Here is a 14,481-nt window from a genome sequence, read left to right as displayed (position 1 = left end):
GCATTCCATAATGACATCCAAGGATGTCTCTGGAGATATGATTTCAGAGGTTTTGGTCAGCTCTGAGTGTGCTGCTGATGTCTCTGGGGGTTTGAGCTCATATGCTGGGCACTTAAAAGGCATGTGGAGCAGTGGCAGAAGTAAAATACAATATTTCAACATAATTTAAAAATAATTGTGAAAGAAAATTTTCAAAAATTTGGTCAAGATAAAATTAAGTACCTTTAAAACCGTTGTTTTTGGAATTTAATCCCTCATTTAATTTGCATTCTTTTTTGAAATAAATTATTTCTTAGAAGTGTTGCTTGACTTGTTTTTAGAAGATCTCCCGAGAATCATAGGGAACTTTAATCTGTACACATCAACTAGAAGAAGATAAATGGCTTTTAGACATATTTATTTTTCTACTTAATGGGAATTACTCCCTCTCCCTTTTTACCCTAAAGTGGTTTTTCTTAAAGTTTAATAGCAATTGTAAAAAAAGGACAGAGTCACTACAATGCTTCCCTCTTGGAAATTATTGTTTTTGTGACCTTTCATTATTTGTGAGTGTGTGTATTCTAGTTTTTGCTGGAAAAAAAGAGGACATTGCATGGAACCTATAAGCAAGGGTCAGAGGAGTTTGCCATGGCTGGAACAGACTTGGGGAATGACAAATCCCAGGGTCTCCAGCAGGGAAGTGTAGTGTTTACAGGATGATGCTTCCTTCCTTTTTGGGCAGCTCTACAGACAGCTGTGCTGAGGGGGTGGAACTAAACCTCTGGCCATTCTTGCATATTTACAGCTCCTCAGAAGGAATTTTGTTATCATCTAGCAAACAATGAAGGAAGGAGAGTTATTTCCTATTTTGAAATGTATCAAGTGGCTTTAAACAAGATCTTAGGGCGCTTTCTAAGGTAAAATGAACCGCAGAAAATCTGTAGATAACTGTGACCAGGAGGCTGGAGTTCTGAACTTGCTCCAAATGAGTGTTGGGTGGGTCTTTGTAGCTTGAGAGAGCAAGTGAACATTTGCATAAGTGGAATAAGTTGAAGATGACTCTTCAGCTAAGACAGAAACCAAAGCTGATGTAGTACCTAAAGTATGACAATCATTTTTTTTCAGTCTGTGCTGTGCAGAAGCAACACTGAAACAGTCTCTTGAGTCAAATAATTTGTCACTTATCTTTTTTTTTCTTTTGAATTATTGCACTATGAATGGAAACAGCCAAGCATTCAGAAATAAAAACATTTTTATAATTTTTAAACATAAATGACTGGTAGTGTTATGCACTCCAGCTTGCATGTTTGCTTGTTTACTTTTTTCTTCTTTGTTGCTTAGTGAAAATGATATATGTTAAGATTGCCAGAGGCAAATGATGTGATTTGCTTAAAAGAGTTCATTCAAATGCATAAACACTTATAGAAAGAAAGATTTTTTTCTCCAATGTTCATAGCAGTTAAATTTTGCTTGCACTAAGAACTGCAACAATAGGAAATAATTTTTAACTTGATGGAGTAATTTTTCCTCTAAAGAATAAGACAAGTAAACAAAATAAAAGCAGATTTAGCAGAGCAATGTAACATGCATCTATAGCAAAATACAGGGTGCTAAGTTGAATGCCTTTTTAAACAAAAGAAGTGTTCTGGCTTTACAGCTGGCAGATACATTGGATAGACAATTACAGGTGTCTTTTTATAAAAAGGAGCTCCCATCAGAATAAAAGAAAAATATTTTCAAGACATTTTGCATTTCGTGGCTCCCCACCTTAATGCTCCCACTTAATTAATCAATGTGTTTGAAGGGAAGGCAGTGTAACATGCTAAGGTACTGTAATGTGATGAACATTATAAAGTTGATCCAATTGTAATAGAACACTAGTAGATGATGAGAAGCTATCACATTTAAAAAAAAGTTTCTTGCATTATAATGAAAATTATGATGAAAATTTTATGTGAAATAAAAATTGTCTCTGCCTAGGGTGGCCAAAAATGCCCTATTTGATTGCATCTTCCTTGCCCACTTTGCTGTAATTATTGTTACAGGACTGATTCCCATCCTGGAATTCTACTCAAGACACTGTATTTTTTGCACAAAATATAAAGTGCTACTTCCTTGAAATTATACAGATGAATGACTAAAACATATATTCCATAGCTCTTAAAGGGAGATTGTTCCTTTGTTCTGAATTTTTGCAGTAGATTTTCTAACAAGACCTTCGTGGTCCCATTTGTTAAGTACATTTGTCTGAGTCTTGAATCAAATAAGGATGTGCATAGCCATTTGCAAGTTCGCAGGCTCTCTAGCAAGAATGAATTTTAAGAAAAAAAATGCCAGTATAAGTTTTTTTCCCTTGTTTAAAAAACATATAAAGGGAATGATCAAATTGTAAGCAAACAGAAACATCTGGTACTTTACTATACTATCACGTTTACTGTAATCTTGCCATGATTTTGGCTTAACTAGTTGGGAAACTAGTTAAGCCAAAATACTCTAGAGAATGAGGTGCACAAGAATGAAAACATTTGGTTTTGGGTTTTGTTTTATGGCATTTGATGGAGTTGTTTACTCCATTTGATGGAGTTTTTACTCTTGCAATGATTTTCAAAACACAACTAGCAGTGAAGAAGAAAAAAAAGAAGCAGGATAGCTGCTGTAAATATTTTGTAAAATGTCCATCTGAAGCCCCTCAACCTCTGGCAATTAGAAGCCATACTGTGGAGATTGACAGGGTAAATTACCAGTTAATGTTTACACAACAAAACATATGCCCAGTACAATATCCTACAGTGATGTTGCTGAAACCAGAGTCCGGAAATGTACAGTGGAAACAAGACGTGGTACTTTTCTTGTGCCAACATAAACAGCAATTACAGCGCAGTGTGAGAGAAGTCATAAGAAATACTACTGCATATCAGTAGTTCAACAAAGTCAGCACTTTTGTGTAATTGCAGGGGAAAAGGGCTGAAAAACATTACAGATCTCAGCAAGAAATGGGCCCTTTATACTTTTAAACTGATCCTTGATAAAACAATGCTGGGGTCATGAGAAGGCTACTCTGCCAATTTTGCTTCACTGTGGGATCCATTGACATCTGGCTGAGCTGCGGAAGCTGGAAAACTTCTTTAATATTCTCTTGACAGTAAAGTGGACATGTGGAAAACATTCTAATCTGCTAATCTTTGGTGCTCCTGAAGAAAAAGGACATTTGGCTTTATACTTTGTGATGATAAATATTGTCTCCAGTCTTGCTGTAAATAAGTTAAAAGCATTTGAATGGAGGATGCAGTTCTTATTTTCCATATATGGGAGAAGATGGATGTGCACCTGTGCAATCCAGAAGATGTAAAGAATGCCAGGAGTTTTTCCTAAGGTTAGTTTACCATACATCTTGGAAATCCACCTTTCTTTATGCTGAATGTGGTTTGTTAATGAATATTGGTGAGCAGAGTCTCTGAACCTCCATACATCCTACATACTAAAGTAGAATAAAGTATTGTTTCACTCAGGGGATTCTGAAAATAGAATTAAGAGAGATTTGAAATAGTAGTTAAGTCTGAATAAAAAGTGCAAGTTTTATTTAACAGCATTAACTGTACCAATTATTTTTGGTTGACTCTAATATGGAGTAATAGTGAATGATGGAGATACGTATCTGTTCAGCTTGAGTAGGATGCACAATTGTTCATTTCTGTTGTGAGATTTATCTCCAGAAATAAGAAAAGGAATCTCTTGCATTAGAAAATAACTGTGTATAATAATAAAAGTATATTATGTATTCCAAGTACAAAGCATCTATTGCACATTAATACAAAATGCAAAAGATACTATGGATTGTGTAAAGACCAAACTAGGTTTCAAAATTCTACATATCCTTGTAGTACATTCTAAAATAATATGAAAAAATGTAACAATGCATGAAGGATCAGGCTGACTTGAAGTCAGATGGCATTTTAAATGCTGTTATTTTGGTTCTTTAGATACCCTGATGCTGAGATACAATAGTGGTACTGTGGAATGAAAACAGTTCTGCTCTACTTTCCCTGTGTTTTTATAAATGCTACCATTGCTGGAAATGCATTTATTTTAAAACAATAGATGTTTTCTGTCATCAATCTATTTCGTTTGCTCACAGTGGTACAAGTTAGTGCCCACTGCCACTTAGTGCATAATGCTGCAAGTGTTCCACTTATAAGAAGTGAGAGAAATTACACCTCCAGGAGCAATTTGGTCACCCAGCTTAAGCTGAAGAGTGACTCAACACAAGTTGGTCTTCCAGTGACTAGAAGGGTTGGGAGCTGGCGGAAGCTAGTGAGGACAAAAAACCAAGATTGAAAAAATTTGTAATTTCTTTCTAAGGTACAGATACAGTAAGAGGGGTACATATGATAGATTAACTTCATTATGTGCTCCCTGAATGTAGGAAACAAGGGACCTTTTCAAATGCTGTCATGCTGGTTTGCCATTTTCATTGAGAGATTCATGTGTTCCACATTTTCCACAGGTACTTCAAATACTAGACCTTTCAAAGCAGTGCCTTTCCCTGAGTCTTCATAGTAGTCCTCTGCCCTTTTCAGTATTGTGGCTCACAGAGAAGTGCACTGCCTGCATCTCAAACATTGATTTTTACCTGTTCTGTCCTTCATTCCCCTCATTCTCAGCTGATGCCCCATATTATGAAAATGCAGCCATTTTATTTCAGTGGGTATCTGTCTACTCAGCTTATCCTCTGTGAGACATCCACGGAAGTTAAATGATTTTTTTTTCTTTCATCATTGGACCACAACAGTCAGCAGCTTCAAACATTCTTTGTCCAGTCCCAGCTAAATTTTCCTCTCCCGAAGCTACCCTCAGTAACTTTACCATGGAGTTAAGTAATCATTTGTCTTCCCTGTCAATTCAAAGCCCTCTGTTTATTTTCCAGTTTATTTTTATTCATTTATGCATGTAGCATATAAGATCTTGTTTTTACCTGATGAAATGTAGGTCACAGGCAACCTGGCACAGCTTTTACATCTCTGAACTAGATAGTTCTATCTCAGCCTACCCCAAAGCTCCCCTTTGCCTTTTCTGTCTAGTTCCCCCTTTCCCTCCAGATCCCAAGATTATTATCTTCTCTTCCCTTCCTATTTCATTGGTCTCCTGACTGTGTTCAAACTTTTGTCTATAGAACAAAAACCTTGGGTTTATAGATCAGGTTATTTCATGACACAGTAAGCAGATAAATTGTCAAACCATCACAGGTTTGCTTGAGAGCAGCAACTTCTGCTGAAGAGCATCCTGAGCAGTAGCTACTTACTTTGAGTCAGCAGCAGCATCTGGCAATGCCCTGGCTTGACTGGGCAGGGAAGGAAGGGAGACTGGAAAGTTACTTACTATTTTGATGATCATTACATCTTCATGAGTTCCAACAAGGCCTTGGCGTGCCTCCTGCTCCCCCTGCAGCTTTGTGATCCTTAGCAAGGGAGATCTGGAGTTGAGCACAGCCCCACACCAGCAAACCCCAGTGTTTTTAAATATAAGAGTGCACAATCAGCCTGCATAGGCAATAAAAATAATGGTTTGTGAACATCTGCTTCATTAATTGTGTTATGGCACAGGATTTTTATTAGCATTCCAAAATCTCAAAACCAGTCTCATGTTGAATGGAATTGATTCCCCCTAAACATTCATGAATGTTTTCTGAAGAACCAAATCTGCAACACAGACCTCACTGCTCAGGCTTTTTGTGCAGGTGATGCATTGTCAGTCAGGGACACAGATATTTCAATTCAGGCTCAGAGAAATTGCTTCACAATTCTTTGTTGAGGATAAGGAAAAAAACATGGTCAGCTGCTGCTCTCTTGACCCTTTGGCATTTTAGCTCCCAGACTGACCAGTTCCTGACAATAAGGTGGCAAATAAGGTGGAACTTCCCTAAGCTTGTAACTAAGTCCAGACTGGGATCTCTTAAGATCAATATCCCTGATCTTACGGGATACTGTGCCAAACTTGAGACTGCAAAGCTACAAAAATATCTCCTAGAAACTAATGTAAAACTTATTGAATATTAATGTAACAGAGTGTTTTTCTTCCCCAAAACTTGTTCCCGGAAGTGGCCAAACCCATTTTTCACTGAAACTTTCAAAACAGTCCAATCTGAGGCAGAGACAAGGTATGGAAAATATAAGTTCCAGCAGTTAAAGGCTGACAAAGTAATAAACAACTGAAAGTGGTGCCTTATGATGGAAAGTGTTAGGAAACTTTAACTCTAGATGTCATTGCCAGCTTTGCTTATAATAAATGTGTCAGTAGCAATATGAAAAGATGTGTACAATGAGTTAAAAGAATGCAGTATTAACCTATTTTATGTGGCATGTCTGCCCACAAATTGCTTGCATTTCAGTATGTTTTGGAAGAAAAGGATTTTTTTCCCCTCAATGAATGTATTAATTTTCAAAAGACGTGAACTGGGAAATTGGATATTTTAATGTTACAGTGACACCCTGTGGTCAGTAGGGATGGTGTTAACTCAAAAGCTTTTTTGTGGTGTGTTAACCTTTAGCAAAAGCAAAGAAAAAAAACAAGCAGGAAGGAAATGCAGATAACTTTCACAGATTTCCACAGAGCGGTTATTCCATTTTATTGCCTTATACATAGAAAATTATGATTTTAATTTCTTGAATACCAAAATAATATTTATTTGCATAGATTTATTATATTGAAATACAGGAGAACGGCAAGCTTTGATTTTAGACAGCTTGACAATGTAAATTAGGGAAGGGTCTTTGTAGCCACTGAACCTTACAAAGCATTTCTGGCATAGTCATTTCTGTGTCTGGCTAATTCTCTGTCTCTCTAGAGGAGAGGGTGTTTCTGCCAGTGGCATAGCATGTAGTGGTGGCTAGCAGACTGATGCCAGAGAGACACAGTGATATGGCAGAAGCACCATTCCAAGAGTGCCAGCTAGGCACTGACTGGGCTCCAGGATTATATAGCAATACTCTTGTACTGCCTTTTGTGTGGGCAGCCTTTGACCTGGCATTTCTTACTTCTTCCTCCCTGCCTGCTGCCTTCTTTGAGCAAAAGCTGAACTAATGCAGCCACTCTTTGCAGTATCTACATGCCCCTACCTTTAAGGCACTGGCCACTGAACTTCACAGTGCTGTGGCCCCTTGACTTTGTGGCACAAATCTTTTCCTCTTTAATGCATACCTTGTATCCTTGATATTTTGCTTTCAAAATCTCATCGTTTAGAAGAAGCCTAATTTATGAAAGACCTGATTTATAGCTTCTGATTTATACCACATACTTTCCTGGAGTTACTGATGCTGACCTTGCCATTTTTAAGAGAGAAACAAAGTTAAACTTCTGCCAGACAAACCAGGTTTAAAGATCAGTAAGGAAGGAGACTGACTGTCCCAACAAGAAGTTATGGGGAGCTAGTAAAGCAAACTGAGAAACATGAAGCATTTATTATTCACTGGCAATAATGGTTTCCTGTTAAAATTGGCTGTTTGACAAAGGTGATGAATTTAATTCCTCGCTTTCTCATTGGGGAGTTAGGAAGTTAGCATGGGACAGGAGCAAAAAGTCCTCTGCCTTCTCTGGAGAGTAAGCTAAAGCTAGCCAAAGCTAAAGTTTGGAAGGTGTTCAGGAACCACTGTCAGGAATTTTGTGATTTTCAAAAAGTGTCAAAAAATGTTGAAGTACTGTAGCTGTCCTGGAAGCCAAGCCATTGTTCACCCCCACACATGTCCATGTGGAAGCAGCTCAGTGAATGCTCATTTAGGACATAACCTATGAAATAGCTGCAGTACAACTTCTCATGAATGTCAGCACAATTTAGTGCCTGTCAGGAAGTGACAGTGAGGCTGTGAACTTTTAAAACGTCATATTGACAGTGAATTTTTTGCAAGCTTGGATTGCTTAAAGGATTGAAACTCATTATCTCCTGTGAAAGTCTGACAAATATAAAAGATATGATGAAGGAAAACATCTTGTTTTATACATTTTGTCAAATTTTAGGTTTTACTTTAGCGCTCCTTTTGCTTTTAATGGCTGCAAAACCAAAAGAGCTTCATAGCTGCTCCAACGTGCAGAGGAGTTATTTATTAGGTGCTATTTCAGACTCTGTGCTTGGACAGACTGGGTTGTAATATCAACCTCCAAATTAGTTAGTAGCACTGCTGAGGGATGTTTTCCAACATTTGTTTTTAGCACTGTTAGATTGGAGCTTAGAGTATGGATTATTTAAGGATTTCTTTTTGAATGGGGCCACTGAAGATGAACTGGAGTGATTCTGCACTTGAGTCAGCAAACACATTATAACTGTCTGTACAACATGCAAGACCAGACAGATGCAGCTGACCCTGTTGCTGAAATAGTAGTACATTGCAGTAGATATCCTTTCAAAAGCATTGTGAAGAGAAAAGACATTATTTTTAAGGAGGGACACCTGCTCACTGCGTATTAAGACCACTGATTTGAAGAACTGTCAGCTTTGGAGGTCAGTCACTGTTGTTGTATGATATATGCTATGTTTAGACCTTGTCTACCAGTGGCTTAATGTTCAAATAGCAAATATATCCTGATAGAGATACAATTTTAGAGACTTTGTGTTTATGCACTGTTTCGGGGAAGTAATGGATTAAGTGTCCTGTACTAGGGTTAAAGCCATCCCCCCAAGGATGCAACCAATGTAAAGGTGCTATTATTAGACCTTCTCCTTTTTTTTTATATTTAGCCAAAATAGTCAATGATTTAAAAGACAATTAAAAGAGCAATTATCACTGTCTGTCATGTGGAAATTACTGTTCCCACTGCTTAGTCAGCAGGAGACATCAAGGTTTTGTATGCTCTTGCATCTACAGTAAGATAAATTGTCTGAGCCTATTCCAGCTTCCAGTGAGGGTACTTTGAATAACTCAGACAAGGCTGCCTGAGAATACAAGGGTGTGGTCAGACACAGATAGGTGTTTCATGTTACCTTCAAGCGGCTGTGATATCACATATACATCCATAGTCACCAACACTTTAACAAACAGTTGTCAGCCACCTGTACCCCACTCTTGTGAGATTTGCACTGCAAATTCAGAATTATGATGGCATCACTAATGTTTGTACAAGGATATCAAGAATGAATATGTGTCAATTGAATGTCTTTAGAAAACATACCCTTTTAATGCTGGAGGATATTGGTTTTGTTTTTGCTTACAGTGAGTGCCCTGTGAAGGACTGGAGCAGACAATTGACTTTTTTTGGCTGTTTTTTACCAAATACTATTTAGTTGATACTTTATTTCCTGTTTGCGAAAAAGGACAAGAATTTATTGAGATAATTTTTTGGGATTAGAAAGTGACTATTTGTATGCTACTGAAGCTATTTCTGAGTCTGCTGATATTCCTTGGGTTTTAACGGCATTGATGTACCTCACCATATTATTTGCCCGTAGTTTTATCCCCATGTAAAAGTTACTGAAAATGAGTGCATGAAGAAGAATACTCTAGCAGTTATGACAGATTGGGAAAACCTCCATGAAAGACACTTTCATTTATCTTTTCCTTCCTGAAACAATAATTTCTGATGTAAATCTTATAATCAGACTGAGAGAGAAGGCATAGTAATGGGATCATGCTTGTATCAACCTCTACATCCACCTGACACCCTTTTCTGTAGACCTCCACCATACCCTAAATCTTTCCAATAAGAAGCCAAACATGTCTCTGCATGGACATTTGCAAGCTGAGAGATGCCACTGTGGAGCTGGGGCCAATGACTTCTAGAGTAAATGCATGAATCTTAGCAGCTAGTGCAAAAAGAATTTCCAGCTGCTGTGAATGCACATCCTCTGTGTACTGGACACAGATGTGTCATATAACATTTTCTGACTGGTGGCCTACACAAACAAAGAGTGTGACAAGTGACTGAAATGTGAAACATGCACTTTGGTGATTCACTCCATAAGTCACAAATTTGTGTACTTTAAAGTACAGTATCTCTTTTTAGAGACTCTTATTATGTGAGCAATATTAAATAGTACTCTCTTGCCTGTCATAGTTATGCACCTCGACTCTTTGAGGTCTTTATTACAGGCTTTGAGCAGCTACCTAGATCAAGATAATATTCTCTGTCCAAGAATAAGACCTGGGACAACACTTCCTTCTTTATTATTGCTCTCCAGAGATGTTGGAAGTTTAGAGTCTGTAAGGTCAATGATAAAACTATGGAGTGCATTGTTAAAACTAGAAGAAAGTACAAAAAACCCCACATTAGGGTAGTTTATTCCAGAACTAAAAAACCAATTACTAGGTATATTTGGAAAGGGGACTTAGCAACTGCAACATGCAGGATGTATAATTTGCCTACCTTGCTAGCTAGCTGTATACATGTCTGGGAAGGAGAAGCTCAGGCTCCACACCAGCCTGCAGGGACAGGTAGGTTCCTCAGAAGGGGGATCAGCAATCTGTGCAGTCAAGCCTCTAAGCCAAACTCCTGACCTGCATATGTGGGTAACAAGCTTGGCTTAACCTCTGAATCTCTCTGTACCCAAAGTTAGGGTTTTGAAAATTTATCTCTGCACAGGAACTCCTGTCCTGAATTTCAGCCTGCCTGATCTGTCATGCCGACCTTAAATTATTCCTGTGGGGAAGGGAACCCTCTAGTGCTCTTAAGCCACTAAGAGCAACTTGTGTTCTTTGAGAACTTGTGTCTTTGAAGACCTAATAATTGTTCTGCCTAATCCCCTTGCCTGCTTCCAATTATCTGTAGAGCCTGAATGCCTCCAGAGGCAAGGGGAAGACTGAAGAGCCTTCTCTGACAAGGGAGACCCAGTGTCCTGGATCCCATAGCTAACGTATTGTAACAGAAAACTATTGCTTTCCAGTTTCAGCTTCATTTTAAAAACCAAATCATAGAAAGAAGAGGGTGCAAAAGCTCCCTAAACATATCAGTGGAAGTCAATGGCTCAGTTTTTTGCCTCTTCCCTTATCAGTCTCCTAGGGAAGACTTTATTCCCTAGGAAATGTAATATTATCTCTGGGGTGGAGTTGGTAACTGGTTTACGACTTTTTATCATGAATGTGCTGAATGGATCAGAAGAGAGAAGTCATTTGAATGCAGCAGGAAGAAAACAAAAAGCAAGCAATTATTAATTTACCACAGCTGAGTATTTTTTCATTCCTTAATTTAAGTCTACTTTAAATGAGTAAGCTCAACACTTTGCACCAAGTGTTCTCTTAAAAATATTCCAAGCTTAACCTGTATAAATCTATGGAGAACTTCCATTGATTTTTTTTTTTGCATGAAAACCTTTCATATTAGATGCAGGTTATTTAAAAGCACCAGGTTGAAAGATAAAGAGAGAAAATACTTAAAGCCTCTTTCTAGAAAGCTGGAATAATCTTATCTGCCAAAATCACATGTAATGGACCATAAGTTCTTTGTTCCATAGCCTGTGTTTGAAAAGTCTTACCTTTTAAAGATGTCAGGACTAAAACCATTATGAGGAATTTTGTCCAAGGAATGCATCCATTTGTGGAGAAATGTGTATTTTATGCATGGTAACTAATACATATGGCCTGCCATTTATGAAAAATTATAAATAATACTCTGTGCTGATGCTTCATTTTTGTGTTGTTATTTTCCAGATGGGAGTTGCTGTAGTGGATTCATCTGTTGCAGGACTTGGTGGTTGTCCCTATGCAAAAGGTGCTACTGGAAATGTAGCCACAGAGGATGTGATATACATGCTGAACGGTCTGGGGATCAACACAGTAAGATATTTTTACTTTCTTCTTAAGACTTTAAGAAAAAAAAATAACATTCTAAGAAACATATGATATATACCTCTCAATAACTTGTGCTGTACAACAAAACATTCAGAGCCCATAGAAGTTTTTGCAAATTCAGTGTATTAATATGGCTTGACACATAACAGGAATGATGTTGTCCTCATTAGCAATTTAGACTATAAATGGTTTGTGTATTTAACATAAGTTGAATAATCCACTTCTTCCTACCTGGAGCTACGAGGAACCTAGTAGCAGCTGCTTTGTGTCATTGCTCTGCCTCAGTAACCACAAAAAATTCAGTACTGTAGACATTGCTACAGAAGGCTGGTCATCTCAATAGTGGAAAGACTGAGCAGAGCTCAGCTTTTGTCACAGTTTTGGATTTGGCTCATAGTGCTTATTAATTTGTTGTCAATTTTTCTGACTTCAAAGTTGAAAAAAATTGTGGTGTTTGGCACCCAAGCACAGGACATTGTTATTTCTCAGGTATCCACTTAAAATATTTCAAAATTATACAGAACCTGTTACTGGCTAGGAGGCTTCACAGTAATTTTTATTACCAGTCCTGTTCTTGGAGGAGAGGGCAGACAGCTTATATGCCCTGAGCTACACTTTAGTGAACCTTACCAGTGAGCATCCACATCTCAAGAGCACTCATTTAGTATCCCTGGCTGGTTGGCATGTTAATTATTCTGTATTCCTAGGACTCATTTACTGCCTTCTTCAACAAATGTGCTCTTTGGTCTTCCTGTCGGTCCCCATTTATCTGGATATGTGGCATAATGAGTTTGTGCTAACTCAGGCATTGCTGTAGCTTTATGTTTAATTTACACATGGACATGGAAAGTCAAGTTCAAAGGGGAACATATAAAGAACTGCCAAAACTACAAAGTGTGTGGTTTGCATTAAACTCCCACAGAAAGAAATCTAAATGCCTGATATCTGAAATAGGAAGATTTGCATTATTGAGGAGCTCATTGGAACTTATCACTTGCTTGTAGGCTGCAGTTCCATGTGGTGTACAGGCCAATGGAGTTCCTTGACATGAAAGGATTACAGAACTTGTTTCTGAATTGCACATTCCCTGGGCACTGTTAAAGCATATTCAATGCCTTTCAGAGTTCACTGTAAGCATTTATGTGCTCTCATTTGCTTTTTAGGGAGTTCAGGGTAGGTATTGTACACCACACGGAACTGCAGCCTACAAACAAGTGATAAGTTCCAATGAGCTCCTCAATCAGAAAATATTCAGTCACAGGTGTGCACTGTACAAGTGGACTCTGTTTTGGACTGTTTGTACACACTTTGGGGTAGCTTTTCTTCATGAAGGTGATGTTTATTCTTTTGAAACAACACAATTCTTTGAAATAAGGAGAGGAAATCATGCATTTCACTTTACATGCTGTGCACCTTAGACTCCTGCTTTCAGTACAGTCTTTCCTTGGGCAAAATATTCATTGATCTTCCCAACTGACTCATAGCAAAAGGAAGGAATTAAGCAAAAATAGTTGGATTATATGAAATATACCATGTACCAGGCTTCTTGATAAGATTGATTCATCTGTTAACAATCTGGCGGCCAAGCAAGAATACAGCTTGTCCTAAAGGTTCATAGCAAATCCCATGGAGACAATCTCACCATCAAATGCTTATTTCTTCTATTGTTTGGTTTGGTGGTGATTTTATTTAGGTTTCATTTCATTTTAAATTTTAGATTATGCAATATCAAAACACAAGTCTTTGCTTTTTGAATCCTTTTTCATGCTTTTTGCATGAAGTTTTGTAGTGTTGGATGATAAATAAATACAGCACATATTTAGATTCTATATTTTTTCCTAACTTCCAGTTATAATTCCAGCTCTTTATTCCAGATTCTTTTGGGGTTGAAAGATATTACTCCAGTATTTGGTCCACTGCAGATGGGACAAGAAATCACTCTCAAAGTAGTAGAACCTTCCAAACAACTAGAAGCTGTAACTATCCATAAATCACTGCAGCTTTACTGATCCCCATTACTGACCTATAACATGAATCAGGCCCTTTGTTTGCAAAAATTAGACCCTGGAGCAAAAATCTTGGAGTCTAAGCATTTTCAACATGTGCATTTATTATTCTTAACATTTTTCACCTCTTTTTTAGGGAGTAAATCTTTGTGCCGTGATGGAAGCTGGAAACTTCATCTGCACAGCTTTGAACAAGAAAACAAACTCAAAGGTTGCACAAGCTTCCTTCAGTACTGGAACTATCAATTAAGTGGATTTTTCTTTTTGCAGCTTGATTACATTTTCCATTTACCTTGACCAAGTACATTTGCTTTAGGAAAAGAAACAAGGAAACCATTGCATCAAAGAAACAAAATAGAACCGATATTTTTTTTTTTTTAATGGGAACAGTTATTGTACTGTACTGTCTTGACAGGAATTGTCTGATTTGTAAGTAAGAAATAAACTACTGTTGTACAGAACCCTGTACTTTGTACATCTACAGATGAGAAAAATGTATAAACACCAGGACATTTTCCCATGTCTTAAACTGAATTGTTAGTTCTTTTCAGGAAAACCGGGTAGAAACAATGAGTACATAGTTAAATTTAATTCAAGATGTCTTTCAGAACAGTACAAATATTTTCAGTAGTTTATGAGATCTCACACTGTGTGTGGCCATTCTATTGTGTATTTTATTTATCTGAATTCTTGCTTTTCATTTGTCAAGTCACTGTGTTATGAACACA

At 37.6% G+C, this 14,481-nt stretch overlaps 1 protein-coding gene across 1 annotated transcript in view; it reads left to right on the top strand.

The window, feature by feature from the left end:
• HMGCLL1 (3-hydroxy-3-methylglutaryl-CoA lyase like 1) overlaps positions 1–14,003 on the top strand; it is a gene marked incomplete at both ends in the record, with an annotated part of 174,807 nt that extends 160,804 nt beyond the window's left edge. The window contains 2 exons of the mRNA XM_084202550.1: positions 11,607–11,732; positions 13,890–14,003. Of these exons, the coding sequence (XP_084058676.1) occupies positions 11,607–11,732; positions 13,890–14,003 (240 nt within the window). The remainder of the gene's footprint in view (positions 1–11,606; positions 11,733–13,889) is intronic.
• Positions 14,004–14,481: the final 478 nt, after the last annotated feature.

The sequence above is a fragment of the Fringilla coelebs genome (assembly GCF_963513975.1).
Source record: "Fringilla coelebs genome assembly, chromosome: 3".
NCBI classification, from domain to species: Eukaryota; Metazoa; Chordata; class Aves; order Passeriformes; family Fringillidae; genus Fringilla; species Fringilla coelebs.
The sequence above is the reverse complement of the archived record's forward strand: the minus strand, read 5'-3'. Positions and strand labels throughout refer to the sequence as shown.